Source organism: Narcine bancroftii, chromosome 10, assembly GCF_036971445.1.
Source record: "Narcine bancroftii isolate sNarBan1 chromosome 10, sNarBan1.hap1, whole genome shotgun sequence".
In the NCBI taxonomy this organism is placed as follows: Eukaryota; Metazoa; Chordata; class Chondrichthyes; order Torpediniformes; family Narcinidae; genus Narcine; species Narcine bancroftii.
The window spans coordinates 43,271,228-43,283,738 of NC_091478.1; the positions used below are offsets into that span (position 1 = coordinate 43,271,228).

The 12,511-nt window shown below is 41.5% G+C and overlaps 1 protein-coding gene across 16 annotated transcripts in view; it reads right to left on the reverse strand.

Moving 5' to 3' along the window:
* LOC138744504 (catenin alpha-3-like) overlaps positions 1–12,511 on the reverse strand; it is a 1,801,283-nt gene that overhangs the window by 141,857 nt on the left and 1,646,915 nt on the right. For all 16 annotated transcript variants that reach the window (XM_069900796.1, XM_069900799.1, XM_069900809.1 and 13 more), the window contains one exon: positions 8,905–9,086. In XM_069900796.1, coding sequence (XP_069756897.1) covers positions 8,905–9,086 — 182 coding nt within the window. The remainder of the gene's footprint in view (positions 1–8,904; positions 9,087–12,511) is intronic.

Here is a 12,511-nt window from a genome sequence, read left to right on the forward strand (position 1 = left end):
TCATGTGATAACATATTGCATTACACCACAATTAACGAATATGCTTTCATCTCCTCCAACTGAAATCTTTAAAACTTATTATATAAAACCCCACTTAATCTAAGAAACAACAAAACAAAACAAAGACTGAGCAGCCTTATCCTGAAATTTATTAATAAAAATTAATTGCCTGGTCTTCACCAACAAAGAGAAAAGAAATAAAATTAAATATAGTCCAGAAGGGAAAATAATTATACTAAATCATGTGGAAACGATTTATAAAAGGTCACCAAGTCTCCAAGTCTCTTCACATTTAACAGAAGTATCGAATGTATGACTCCTAACTTTCTCTCAACTTAAACATGACATATGCGAGTGGGAAGGGAAGGTTGAGAATCACTGGTCTAGACCCAATTGTTACTGAAATATTTTGCTTAAGAAAAATGGCCAATGGCCCATTTCCTTTGAGTCAATTAGGGACGATTAAAACAGTGGTTTTCAAACACTTTCTTCCCACTCACATCCCACTTTAAGCAATTCCTTACTAATCACAGAGCACCGATGGCACAGGGATTGTAAGTGGAAAGAAAAGGGTTGAGAACCACTGGTGTAAAAGGAAGAGCTTCTCCCAATAAAGGGGCTCCTGAATACCTCTCCATGGAATTCAATTCCAAATCTACCCAATAAAGGCGTTCAAATTTAACTGACCAGTAAAAGTGTCTACGATTAGGTAAAGCCATAACCACCATCTTTCTTTAATTTCTGCAGATAGAATTTACTCAATCTGGCATTCTTTTTATTCCAAATATAAGATATTTTAGAGTGAAATATTATCAAAAAAAGATTTTGGAATAAAAACTGGGACTGCTTGAAATAAATAGAAATTTAAGTAAGATTATTATCTTCATAGCATTAATGAAACCTATTAAAAATAAAGCCAATGGAGACAATTTATAAAGAGATTGTTTCACATAAGGTATCGATGGAAGAAAGTTAAATTTATATAGATATTTAAATGTTTTGGTAATTTTAACCCCAAGTTAAGTAAAATGATTTTTAACTACTCTGAAAGGTGTGTGATTATAAACAATAACATGTAGGTTATTGGGAATAATTTGCTCTTATAAAGATTCAATTTATATTCAGAGAAACTACCAAATTGGGAAAGCAAAGACAACATTGGAGGAATAGATTTCAGGATCTGAATTATAATCTAAAAGATCATCTGAATATACAGATACTTTGTGAATTCCATCTCCTCTATAAATTCCCCAAATGTCACTGAAATCTCAAAGTGCTATTGCTAGGGTTTCCAAAACTAAATTAAATAATAAATGGTTAAGAGGACAACCCTGTCTAGTTCCCCAAAATAACCTAAAAAGTGAAGACATTTGATTATTTATAATTACAGGAGCGGCTGGACCTTGATAAGTCAAGATAATCCAATTGATAAAACCAGAGCCGAAATTAAAGCTTTTCAAAACTTCAAACAGATATTTCCATTCCACTCGATCAAAAGCCTTTATCTGCATCTAATGACACTACACATTCTGGAGTTTTAAGCGATGGGTAATAAATTATATTTATTAATCTATAGATATTAAAGTGTGAATATCGATTCTTTACAATCATGTTTGGTCTCTAGAGATAATCTGAGGAAGAATATTTTACAATCTATTAGCTAAAATCTTGGAAAGAATTTTACAATTAACATTCAGTAACAATATTAGTCTATAGGAAATGCAATCAGAAGGGTCTTTATCCTTTTTAGGAATTAAGGAAATTGATGCTTCATAAAATGTCCATGGGGAAAGTTCTAAAAAGATTAGAATCACTAATTACAAAGTTGGGGGTAAGTATATTAGCAAAACATTTTTAAAAAAAATCAATGGTATAACCATCCAGACCTGGTTCTTTACCAGACTGAAGGAAAGAAATTGTTTTAAAAATTTCCATCTCTGAAACTGGAGCACTCAATAAGACATTTTATGGATATTCAACCATTCCAGGAATCTATCCATTGAGATAGAATTGTTGGGAAACTTAGATTTATATAAATCAGAATAGAATTCCTGAAATGTCTTATCAATTTCAAAATGATCAAACACTGTGCTACCATCTTTTTCACAAATGTTATTAATCTGTCTTTTAGCCATAGCTCATTTTAATTGACCAGCTAACAATTTACCTGATTTATCCCCATCTACATAATACTGACTTTTAAGTTCAAGAAGTTGGGTTTCAATAGGGTATGTTAAAAGTAAATTATGTTGGGTTTGAAATTCTACCCCTTCTTTATAAAGCAGGGGTGGCCAAACCATGGCCCGTGAGCCACATGTGGCTCTTTGACATGTAATGTGTGGCTCACAGGGAGGGTAGCTGTCCACAGTGGGGAGGGTAGCTGTCTGTAGCGGGAAGGGTAGTTGTCACCAATGGGGATGGTAGGTGTCACCAGTGGGGAGGGTAGGTGTCGCCAGTGGGGAGGGTAGGTGTCGCCAATGGAGAGGGTAGGTGTCACCAGTGGGAGAGTAGCTGTCACTAGAGGGGAAAGTAAGTGTCAGCAGGAGGAGGGTAGGTGTCGGCAGCGGGGAGGGTAGGTGTCGGCAGCAGGGAGGGTAGGTGTCGGCAGCAGGGAGGGTAGGTGTCGGCAGCAGGGAGGGTAGGTGACGGCAGTAGGGAGGGTAGGTGTCGGCAGCAGGGAGGGTAGGTGTCGGCAGCAGGGAGGGTGGCTGTCAGCGGGTCATCAGCTGACTGTCAACAGCCTTCCCACTGCTAGGCAGCTGAAAGCTGCTAGCCGCTTTGACTTGCTGCTTTCAGGTGCCTAAGGGGAACGTGTGCAGAATTGATTAGAAATAAATCTTTTGCAAAATTGTTCCCTTTGAAACAATGCTTCTTCATTATTTGCAGTGTATTAGCATTTTGCAAATGGATGATTTGCAAGGCAAGGATTGGAAAATACTTTCTCCAACAATACTGTACCAGCATGAGCAACCTCCTGCGCTGGCCGCCCCAGCCCCGTAGTCCTGCGCCGGCTGCCCCAGCCCTGATGTCCCACGCCGAGGAGCTGTCAGGTAGCGGGGAATTGCGTTGCCAGGCAGTGGGGCTGTCAGGCCTGGGGAGTTGAGTCACTGGCTGATTGTTATCAGCCCACCACCTGCTAGGCACCTTAAAGCTGCAAGCCACTTTCAGGCTGCTGCTTTCAGGTGCCTCAGGGGAGCGCTCAGAAGTGGAGAATATACCTCCCCAAGGTGGGTTGAGTAAGTATACCTTGGGGACGGGTTCTCCGCTTTCAGGTAGCCTCCTGACACCTGCATTCGGGTATTTTAGGCGGCTTTACATTCAGGTATTATGGTCACCTGAAAGGGGCTGTTAACATTAGTGTTAGTGGGTGTGGCTTGTGATTGCGTGATTGCTACGGCTCTCAAACATCTGAAGTTTATGGTTTGCGGCTCTTATAAGCAAGTTTGGCCACCCCTGTTATAAAGATCAACATTAGGCATTCTTGAATATAACCATATAACCATATAACAATTACAGTATGGAAAAAGGCCATATCAGCCGTTCTAGTCCACACAGACTTAAGTGAGCTCTACTAGTTCCATCTACCTCCTCCCTGCCCATAACCCATGTACTCATGCAACCTCCTCTTAAATGACAAAATTGACCCTACTGCAATCACCTCTTCAGGAAGGTCACCACTCTGAGTGAAGAAGCTTCCTCTTAAGTTACTTCTAAAGTTTTTCCCCATAACCCTTCTTATGACCCCTTGTTCCAATCTCTCCTGCCCTCAAGGGGAAGAGCCTATTCACATCTTCTCTATCTATCCCCTCATAATTTTATATACCTCTATCAAATCCCCCTCAACTTTCTACGCGCCAATGAATAAAGACCCAGTCTACTCAATCTTTCTCCATATTCTAGATACTGCAATCCAGGCAACATTTTAGTAAATCTAAATACTCTATCAATTTCTTTAATTCTATTATTCAGTAGTAATAATCCTTCCTTTGTTCACTTTCTTAACCCAGCTCACTGTTTTCACACAGAATTATCAATATCATCTGTCCATCATTATTTGGATGTATTCATAGTATGTCAATACCTCCACATTGCAATACCAATACTGTATCACCATCTCCATACATGAATACCAACACAGTGTCATGGGAAAAGTCATCCACATACAACATCATCAACAAATTACATTGAACAACAGAATTTTTTCAAAAGGTATGATTCCCAAAAATATTGGGGATTGTGATAGACAACTTCACGCCAAACACAAAGATTATTCCAGATTTGCTATTTCACCACGTAAGAAGTCGAAGAAACATTAAATGATGCAAATTTTTATTGAATTTAGCATAATGATGCTGACAGATTATGTTAATTCAACTGACATAAAACATTTTAATTTATTTTAATGTATTTAGACATAAAGTATGGTAACAGGCCATGAGTTCTTGCCACTCAATTTACACCTAATGAACCTATACCCCTGGTACGTTTGGATGGTGAGAGGAAACTGGAGCCCCCAGAGAAAATGCATCCAGACACAAGGAGAATGTATAAACTCCTTACATACAGTGCAGGATTCAAACCCTGGTCCCGATCGCTGGTGCTGTGAAGGCGTTGCACTAACTGCTACACCAACCATGCCATCCTATTTTGCCATTGATTTTAATTTGTACTCAGCTTCTGATGCCTCTCGTGTCAGTATCAACAATAGTCAGTCAGCATTGATGGATTCTAGTTGCCCTGATACCGCTTTTCCATGATCGCAAGTCCTGGTGAAACCTTTCACCATGTTCGTCACTGACTTCACCACGATTTTCGTTAGCAGCCGTCCAAAATTCATAAAATACTTTGATAAGTGAAGGATGCAATTTTTTTTTGTCCAGTGTTATTGGTGCCGTGAAAATAATCATTTGCAGATTTGACATAATTGACTCTGTAAGTATAAAAAAATACCATCCAGCTTTTCTCAGAGATCACAATATTCTCCCCAACATCCAGACTAATAACACTGGACAATGAAGATTTTGCTTCCTGAACACTTTTATGGATTTTTGGGCTGATGATCATGAAAATCTCCTTAACATTTTCCTGTCATGTAATTTGTTTTAAAGATATAACCTATTTTTGCCATTTCCTGATCTATTTTATGTCTACTTTAAGCAGACAAAACCATAAAGTGTAACAGGCCATTGAAAATTCATTTTCTGCATTTGCACTTGGACTTCTTCCCTGCTGATCTTGATGCTGTCAGGGATGAACATGGTGATATATGACCATGGAAAAGAGGTACCAGGGCAACTGGAATCCATCGATGCTGACTGACTATTGTTGGACACTGACATGAGAGGCATCAGATGCTGAGTACAAACGAAAATCAGCAGCAAGACATTTTTAGGTCAGCTTCATTATGCGATTGAGCATGCTAAATTCAATAAAAGTTAATTGAAAGTTTCTCCAACTTCCAATGTAATAACGCAAATCTGAAATTATCTTTGTGTTCGGCTTGAAGTTGTTCATCATAATCCCCATTTTTTGTTCAGGAAGCAAACCTTTTGAAATAAATAGTTGTCCAGTGTAATTATTCCTGAATGAACACAACCACTGATTGTTATCACTTTGCTCTGCATGGTACCATGCTGTACATGAATCAAACACTATCTCTTACCTCCCCCCCCCCCCCCCACCCCCCCACTATTACAAGGATTACATTTGAAACTAGCCCTCAGGAGGTACAGAGATTTGGAGATGTTCAACTGTTTGGAAAAGTGCAGGATCCGAAAGTTCATAACCAATAGTCAAATAACTTTTCTTTTCCAGATAATCTCCAGAGTAAGATTTCCCCTCTTGACTCATAACAATTTAATGAATTCAAACAATTCAATAGGACTGCACAAGGCAAAGGAATTGGTAGTTCTGCACTCACTTTGTGTTTTGAACTAATATAGTCTTAATAAGCTGTTCAGAGCAGAACAGAGCTGTAATAAAAATTGCATTAATAACGTCACAATTGCCTTTGGGTTATAACATGCTGCACAGTCCCAAAAGTATAATCAATGTTAATTCGATCATGCACATGTTTAAAGTGTGCATAGCACTATCTACTGGAGGAGAAGAAATTACCGGTTCCACTAATGCAGCCAAAATATCTCTAAAATACCAAAAAGAAGTCTTGATGAATCCTTTCTTCTCTATACTGAAGGGAGGTGGGGAGTGCATCTGAAGGGAACGACATTGTCTGTTGTTTTGTCTGCCCTCCATCCTGGACATAAAAGATCCTGTGGAATTATTTAAAGAGCAGTGTATTCTTTTGGAAATTAGGTCAAAGCAATGTGGAATTTGAAGTGTATGAGCCCAGCTGGGAGAGGGCATGCATCTGATTTGCGATGGAGAGCTTGTGAAGTCTCCCGTAGGAAATGTAATGCAGAGAAACTGGAGCACCTCAGGAAGAAATACTTTGGACGTATTCTGGCTTGTGTAAGCACACATGAGAAGCTATAAGGAGCACAGGGCAACCTGTCTCTCAGGGGAGTACACAAACATGCTGGAGAGACACACCTTCCAGGGAAAGCAAAGGACTATCAGGCCTGTGCCCTTCCTCTCAGATCCAAAGCACCAACTGGCTCTGGATTTGCTCCATGACCTGTTGAGTTGCTCCAGCCCTTTTGTGTGCTGCACTAGACCCCAGCATCTGCTGATTTGCTTGTTTACCATCATCTCTCAGGGCAGACACTTTCTAGTCAGAGGCGATGAGCATCTGTGTGCCGGCCAGCTATAGCTGCCTCACAGTCATTAACTGGTGGAACAAGTTCCTTCAGACGAAAGTGGAAGTCTTTGTGCTATGGTGCAGTCTCAAGCAGCAAAGGTTCTGCTAAAGTAGGGAGAAATGCAAATCGTGCGCATCAAGGAGACTGAAATGAGAGTCAGGAGCTCACTGATGTCCTCAGGTGCTGTCATGTGCAAATTGAGACTGTTTAAGGCATTGGTGAGGCCAAGTTTGGAATATTGTGTGCAGTTCTGGTCTCCAAATTATAGGAAGGATATCAATAATGTAGAGAGGGTGCAAAGAAGGTTTACTAAAATGCAGTATCTAGAATACAGAGAAAGATTGAGTAGACTGGGACTTTATTCATTGGAATGTAGAAGGTTGAGGGGGGATTTGACAGAGGTATTTAAAATTATGAAAGGAATAGATAGAGCAGATGAGAATAGGTTCTTTCCCCTGAGGGTAGGGGAGATTGGAACAAGGGGTCATAAGTTAAGGGTTAGGGGGCAAAACTTTAGAAGTAACATAAGAAGAAGCTTCTTCACTCAGAGAGTGGTGGCTGAGTGGAATAACCTTCCGGAAGAGGTAGTTGCGGCAGGGCCAATTCTGTCATTTAAAAGGAGGCTAGATGAGTACATGGATGTGGTGTTATGGGCAGGGAATAGGTAGGTGGAACTAGTTAGAGTTTCATGTAAATCAGTGCAGTCTAGAAGGGCCAATACGGCCTGTTTCTGTACTGTAATTGTTATATGGTTATATGTTGCATTCTGTCTGGTGTACGTGCAAAGTAGATCATAGCAGATACATAACTGGTTGGACACCCAGTCCAAAGGGAGGGTATTGAAGGAGACGGCCCAGCAAACCAATATCAGAAAACTTCCACTAAGCGTGAATGGCACTAGGGTTAGTACATTTTCTTCTACCTTTATGGTCTTCTCAATTATCTAAGTTCCAACCTATCAACTGAAACGAAATGTACAGACACAAAATTTGGGATGTGAGCGAGGGAGTGGTCTTTGTGCAATTTTTATCTTTTACATATATGGATGTGAGAGAGCAGACGCATTGGCAAAGTCAGTATTTTGATGCAAGAATCTAAATGCAGTGAAGAGGTGGAAATTGGGCATGGGGGGAGGTGAGTTTGTTGAGCAATGAATGTAAAGGAGAGCGGTAATATTGCCATTTTGTCTATAATTTTTTAATTTTACTTTAAATTTAAAAAAATTTAGACATTCACCATCGTAACAGGCCATTACACATGATTAACCTACACCTCTGGTACGTTTTAAATGGTGGGAGGAAACTGGAGCCCCCGACGAAAACCCACACAGAAGGCACAAACTCCTTACAGAGTGGGATTTGAACCCCATACCCGATGGCTGGCACTGTAAAGGCATTGCACTAACCGCTACGCCAACCATGCCACCCATACAAATAGCTTTCAAGCTCATGTATCTTCTGCATGGCAGAGAGGAGTGTGACTGGGGTGGAATGGGTCCCGTACTATGCTAGCTGCTTTCGCGAGACCCTGGGAAAGGTAGATGGAGTCAGCAAAGGGGAGGTGGGCTTGTGTGAATGCCTGAGCTGCATTCACATCTCTTTACAGTTTCTGGTGGTCTTGGGCAGGGCAGTTGTGATCAATCCAGACAGGACCCCATCTGTGGTGCATCTGTAAAGACTGCTAGGAGATGTGGAGGTAGAAACAAATTTCTTTGGGCTCTCAAGGAAGAAGAGACTGGGCTGGATCAAGGACATACAGCATGCACACAGCAGGGCTTGCCCTTGAACCTAAACAGTTAAGCTTTTTTGGAAGGTGACATATGTGCAGCAATCCAGTGAGGATCTAGAAATAGGCAGACTGACAAGCTTGGTCATTAGTAACAATTACCACAGAGTATGGAAACAATTAGATGGGTATGGAATTCACTTACTCTCACCATGCTGGGCATGTATCTCTGGACTACCTTCCCATGAAAAGACTGAATTCGCATTTCCATCAGAGAGGTGAAATCAGAAAGTGACCCCACAAAAGGGAGTCTGCATTTCAGCTGAAATGGTCAGGCATCCCTGCCAGTCCCCTCTTTGGACAACCAATGACTGGAGGTGATGCCCCAGGACTGTGCACATGAGGGTACTTGAATTACCTGGTGAAGTCAGTCATCTCCATCAGGATCATGCACATCTTCTTGGCAAGCACGATGATGTCATTGCTGGACTCGTCCCAAATCTCGATCTCTGCATCCAGCCTGCTCTTAACCTTCTTGAAATCAGCAACTTGCTCAGTGATCTTCACCTTTTCCTCTTCTGGTAGCTCTGTCATTCTGGACTGAAAAACAACACCAAGCTAAGCATCGCAAAGAGTGACCTTTTCTATCCAGGATGATCTTTGCTTTTTTGCCATCACCATTGCCATAAAACAATCTTGTGGTGGAAGACCCCTGACACAGCAACTCTTGGAAGTCTGAGCTTTTGTGTAAGGACACGGAGGTCTAATTGACTGCATTAAATTTTAAATTTAGAGAACCAGCACTGTCACAGGCCCTTCCAGCCCATGGGGCCATGCCGCCCAATTACACCAACATATCTAATTAACCTACGAACCCCGTGCATTTTTGGAAAGTGAGAAGAAACCGGAGCACCCAGAGGAAACCCATGCAAGTACAGGGAGAATGCGCAAGCTCCTTAGTGATAGTGGCGGTTTTGAAATTGGGTCACTGGCACAGTAATAGCTTTGCACTAACCACTAGGTTAAATGTGGCACTGTAGATGATTAAACAGAGTCCAGCTAGCTGTCTTTTGTGGGAGGGTGATAGCAAGACCCCACTTTTCCCACTGTAGGAGAATCTCATTGGGACACTTCACTGACAAACTTGAGGCAAAGTCAAACAGACAAAGAAATAACATATCAAATTTAGCACAACAATTTGACATTCAAGTGTAATGGTCAAAATACATTTGTACAAGAACATGAGAAAGAGCACTCACCCTAAGTTCAAGTAGTTACAGCAGTGAAGGGCACTGGTTCAACGGAAGTGGTAAATTAATCTGTTGCAGATTAATTTATCAAAAACTGCTGTTGTTGAGGAGTATTGAATGCTCAATTCGTAGTGGGCCAACAAAGTTAAAACCAAGGAGGCAAGAAAGAGAGGCAGATATGGGGATTACTAAAGGAAGTCGGTTTGGGCTGGGTTCTGAGACCTGCAATGGGACCATCCTCAGGACGGGCCATTGAAGTAAACACAGAAACAGGCCTCACAAGCTCCACAATGCTCGACTTCTGCAGGCATGGATGTGTGGACAGAGATCCTGAATGCAGCATTGGCATCAGAAACAGGCAGGAAAATTGTGACTGTCGTATAATGTACAGCATCCTCGGATATAATTGAAGAGGCAGATTTGGTGTCCTGGGTGTACAACCAGCTGGATCATCAGCTCCATTCCTCCCTCTGTGGAAGTTGATTGGCCTGTCAAGTATTTCAGCGGCAGGTCTGCTTTTGTTGCATCTCAGATTTGTTTCTCCTTCCAAAACATTCTTCCTCACTTGAGGTTTCTACAACTGTTGTGGTCTGTATCTCACAGCTCGAGTGTGGTTTACTTGGCTTTTCCCTCCTCCATCAGTTCACACATCTTCCTGTCAAAGTAATAGCCATGAACAAGGCTTTCAGCGTCAATCCGTGACATCCATTCTCCTGTGGTCTCTAACCCAGCACAGACCTCTACTTGTTCCTCCCCCATCTTGGCCTCTTTAAACATGCTTCTCCTCTCAGTGTTCCCAGTTCTCACCAAAGGTCTCCAACTCAAAACGTTTACCGCTTCTCCCCTCACAAACACTGACCAACCTGCAGAGTATTTACAGCTTTTCCTGCTTATATTTCCAGATTTTCAGCACCTGTACATTTTTTTTGCTTTTTTTGAATCCTCTGACATTAACAGGATAATTATATACAAAATATTTCAATTTGAAAATATAATTATTGACACCATGACTATTTAACAACTTATCAGATTTGAGCTGACGATAATAATTCTCGAGATGTAAATGAATGAGTCATTTAATTTTCAGTCTTTGGGCAAAGCAGCTCGTTAGAAGATAAGTCACTTCTTCGAGATAGGCACATAAAAATGCAGGGATTGGAGGAATACAGATCGTGACCAGGCAGAAGAGAATTAGTTTAATTTGGCATCATGTTCGGTGCAAACATTGTTGGCTGAAATGGCAGATTTTGGAGGTACACTGTTGTATTTTATACCTTCCTTTGAATGCTGAAAGACCGACTGAGATCCTCCAGCATTTCAGTGCGTTACCACAATCACAGGGTCTGCAGACTTCCGAGCTTCACTCATGTGCCTTCCCTTCCTCGAAGCATAATGTGAATACACTCTTCTGAAAACGTGAATCAGTTTTGATTTTAATTTTCACATCTACTCCAAGAAAAGTGTCACTGAGGTGAAAGATTAGCCACAACCTGGCATGAGGAGGCGTTACACTATTGCAGTGCCAGCAACCCAGCTTTCAACCCAGAGCTCTCTGTAAGGAGTTTGTACGGTCTGCCTGTGTCTGTGGGTGTTCCAACATCCTCCCACTTTCCAAAGACGTATGGGGTTAGCAGGTTAATTGGTCATATGAGCGCATTTGGGCCACATGGACAGGAAGGGCCTGTTACTGTGCTGTATCTCAAATTTAATGAAAGCCAGAATAGATGGGAGGGGTGAGTGAGCTGAGTGGCCAAATCCTGCATTTATCTCTTGTTACCTTATTAAAAAATAAGGTTAAATATGAGATAAAATGATAAACAAACCCTGGTGCTTAGGCAGGTGTCAGAGCAGCTGCAGGGCATTCAGAAAGGGGAGGGTGAACAGCCAATAGGTACCACCAGTGTAGGGAAAAGTGGCATGATGTCCTACAAGCTGAATTTAGGGAGCAAGGAGGTAAAAAGTGAGACCTCAGAGGCAGGGTCCCGACCTCTGCCATGTGCTTGTCCAAGCAGGAACAGCAGAAGAGCAAGGATGAACATGTGATTTGAGCAGTGGTGTGGAGGGAGGGTTTCGGATTCCTGGCGCATTGAACCCTTTCCAGGGGAGGTGGGACCAGTATAAACCAGACGGTCTTCACCTGAGTATTGTTGGCTCATACCCTGGGGGAAGATTTAAACTAATATGGTGCTGGGATCTTAATCAGAGAGGGGAGCAAAGGTGAGAAAAGAGTGGAGTTCAGAAAAATGTAAAAGACGCAAAGATTACTAGATTCTGAAAGGACAATGAATCAAAGACCTCAATGCCTGTAGTTTCTGAAACATGTTCAGTGAACCTGTGGTACAATAGCACAAAGAGGTATGATTTAATGGTCATTACCAAGATGTGGTTAAATAAATAAAATGATGAAAGGCATAGATAAGATAAAGGTAGGTAAGATGTTTCCATTGGTGGGGGAGACTCGAACTAGTGGACATAGCCTCAAGATTCAGGATAGTAAATTTCGGGTGGAGATTAGGGGGAATTGCTTTTCCCACAGTGTGGTGAATCTATGGAATTCTCTGCCCATTGAAGCAGTGAAGGCTTCCTCCATAAATATATTTAAGACAAGGTTGGATAGATTTTTGCTTAGAAGGGTAATTAAGGGATATGGGGAAAAGGCAGATGGGTGGAAGTAAGCCTATCATCAGATCAGCCTTAATGTTATTGAATGGCTTTAGCAGGCTGGTCGGGCCTACTTCTGCTCCTAATTCTTACGTGGTTTTAGGATGGAGATGA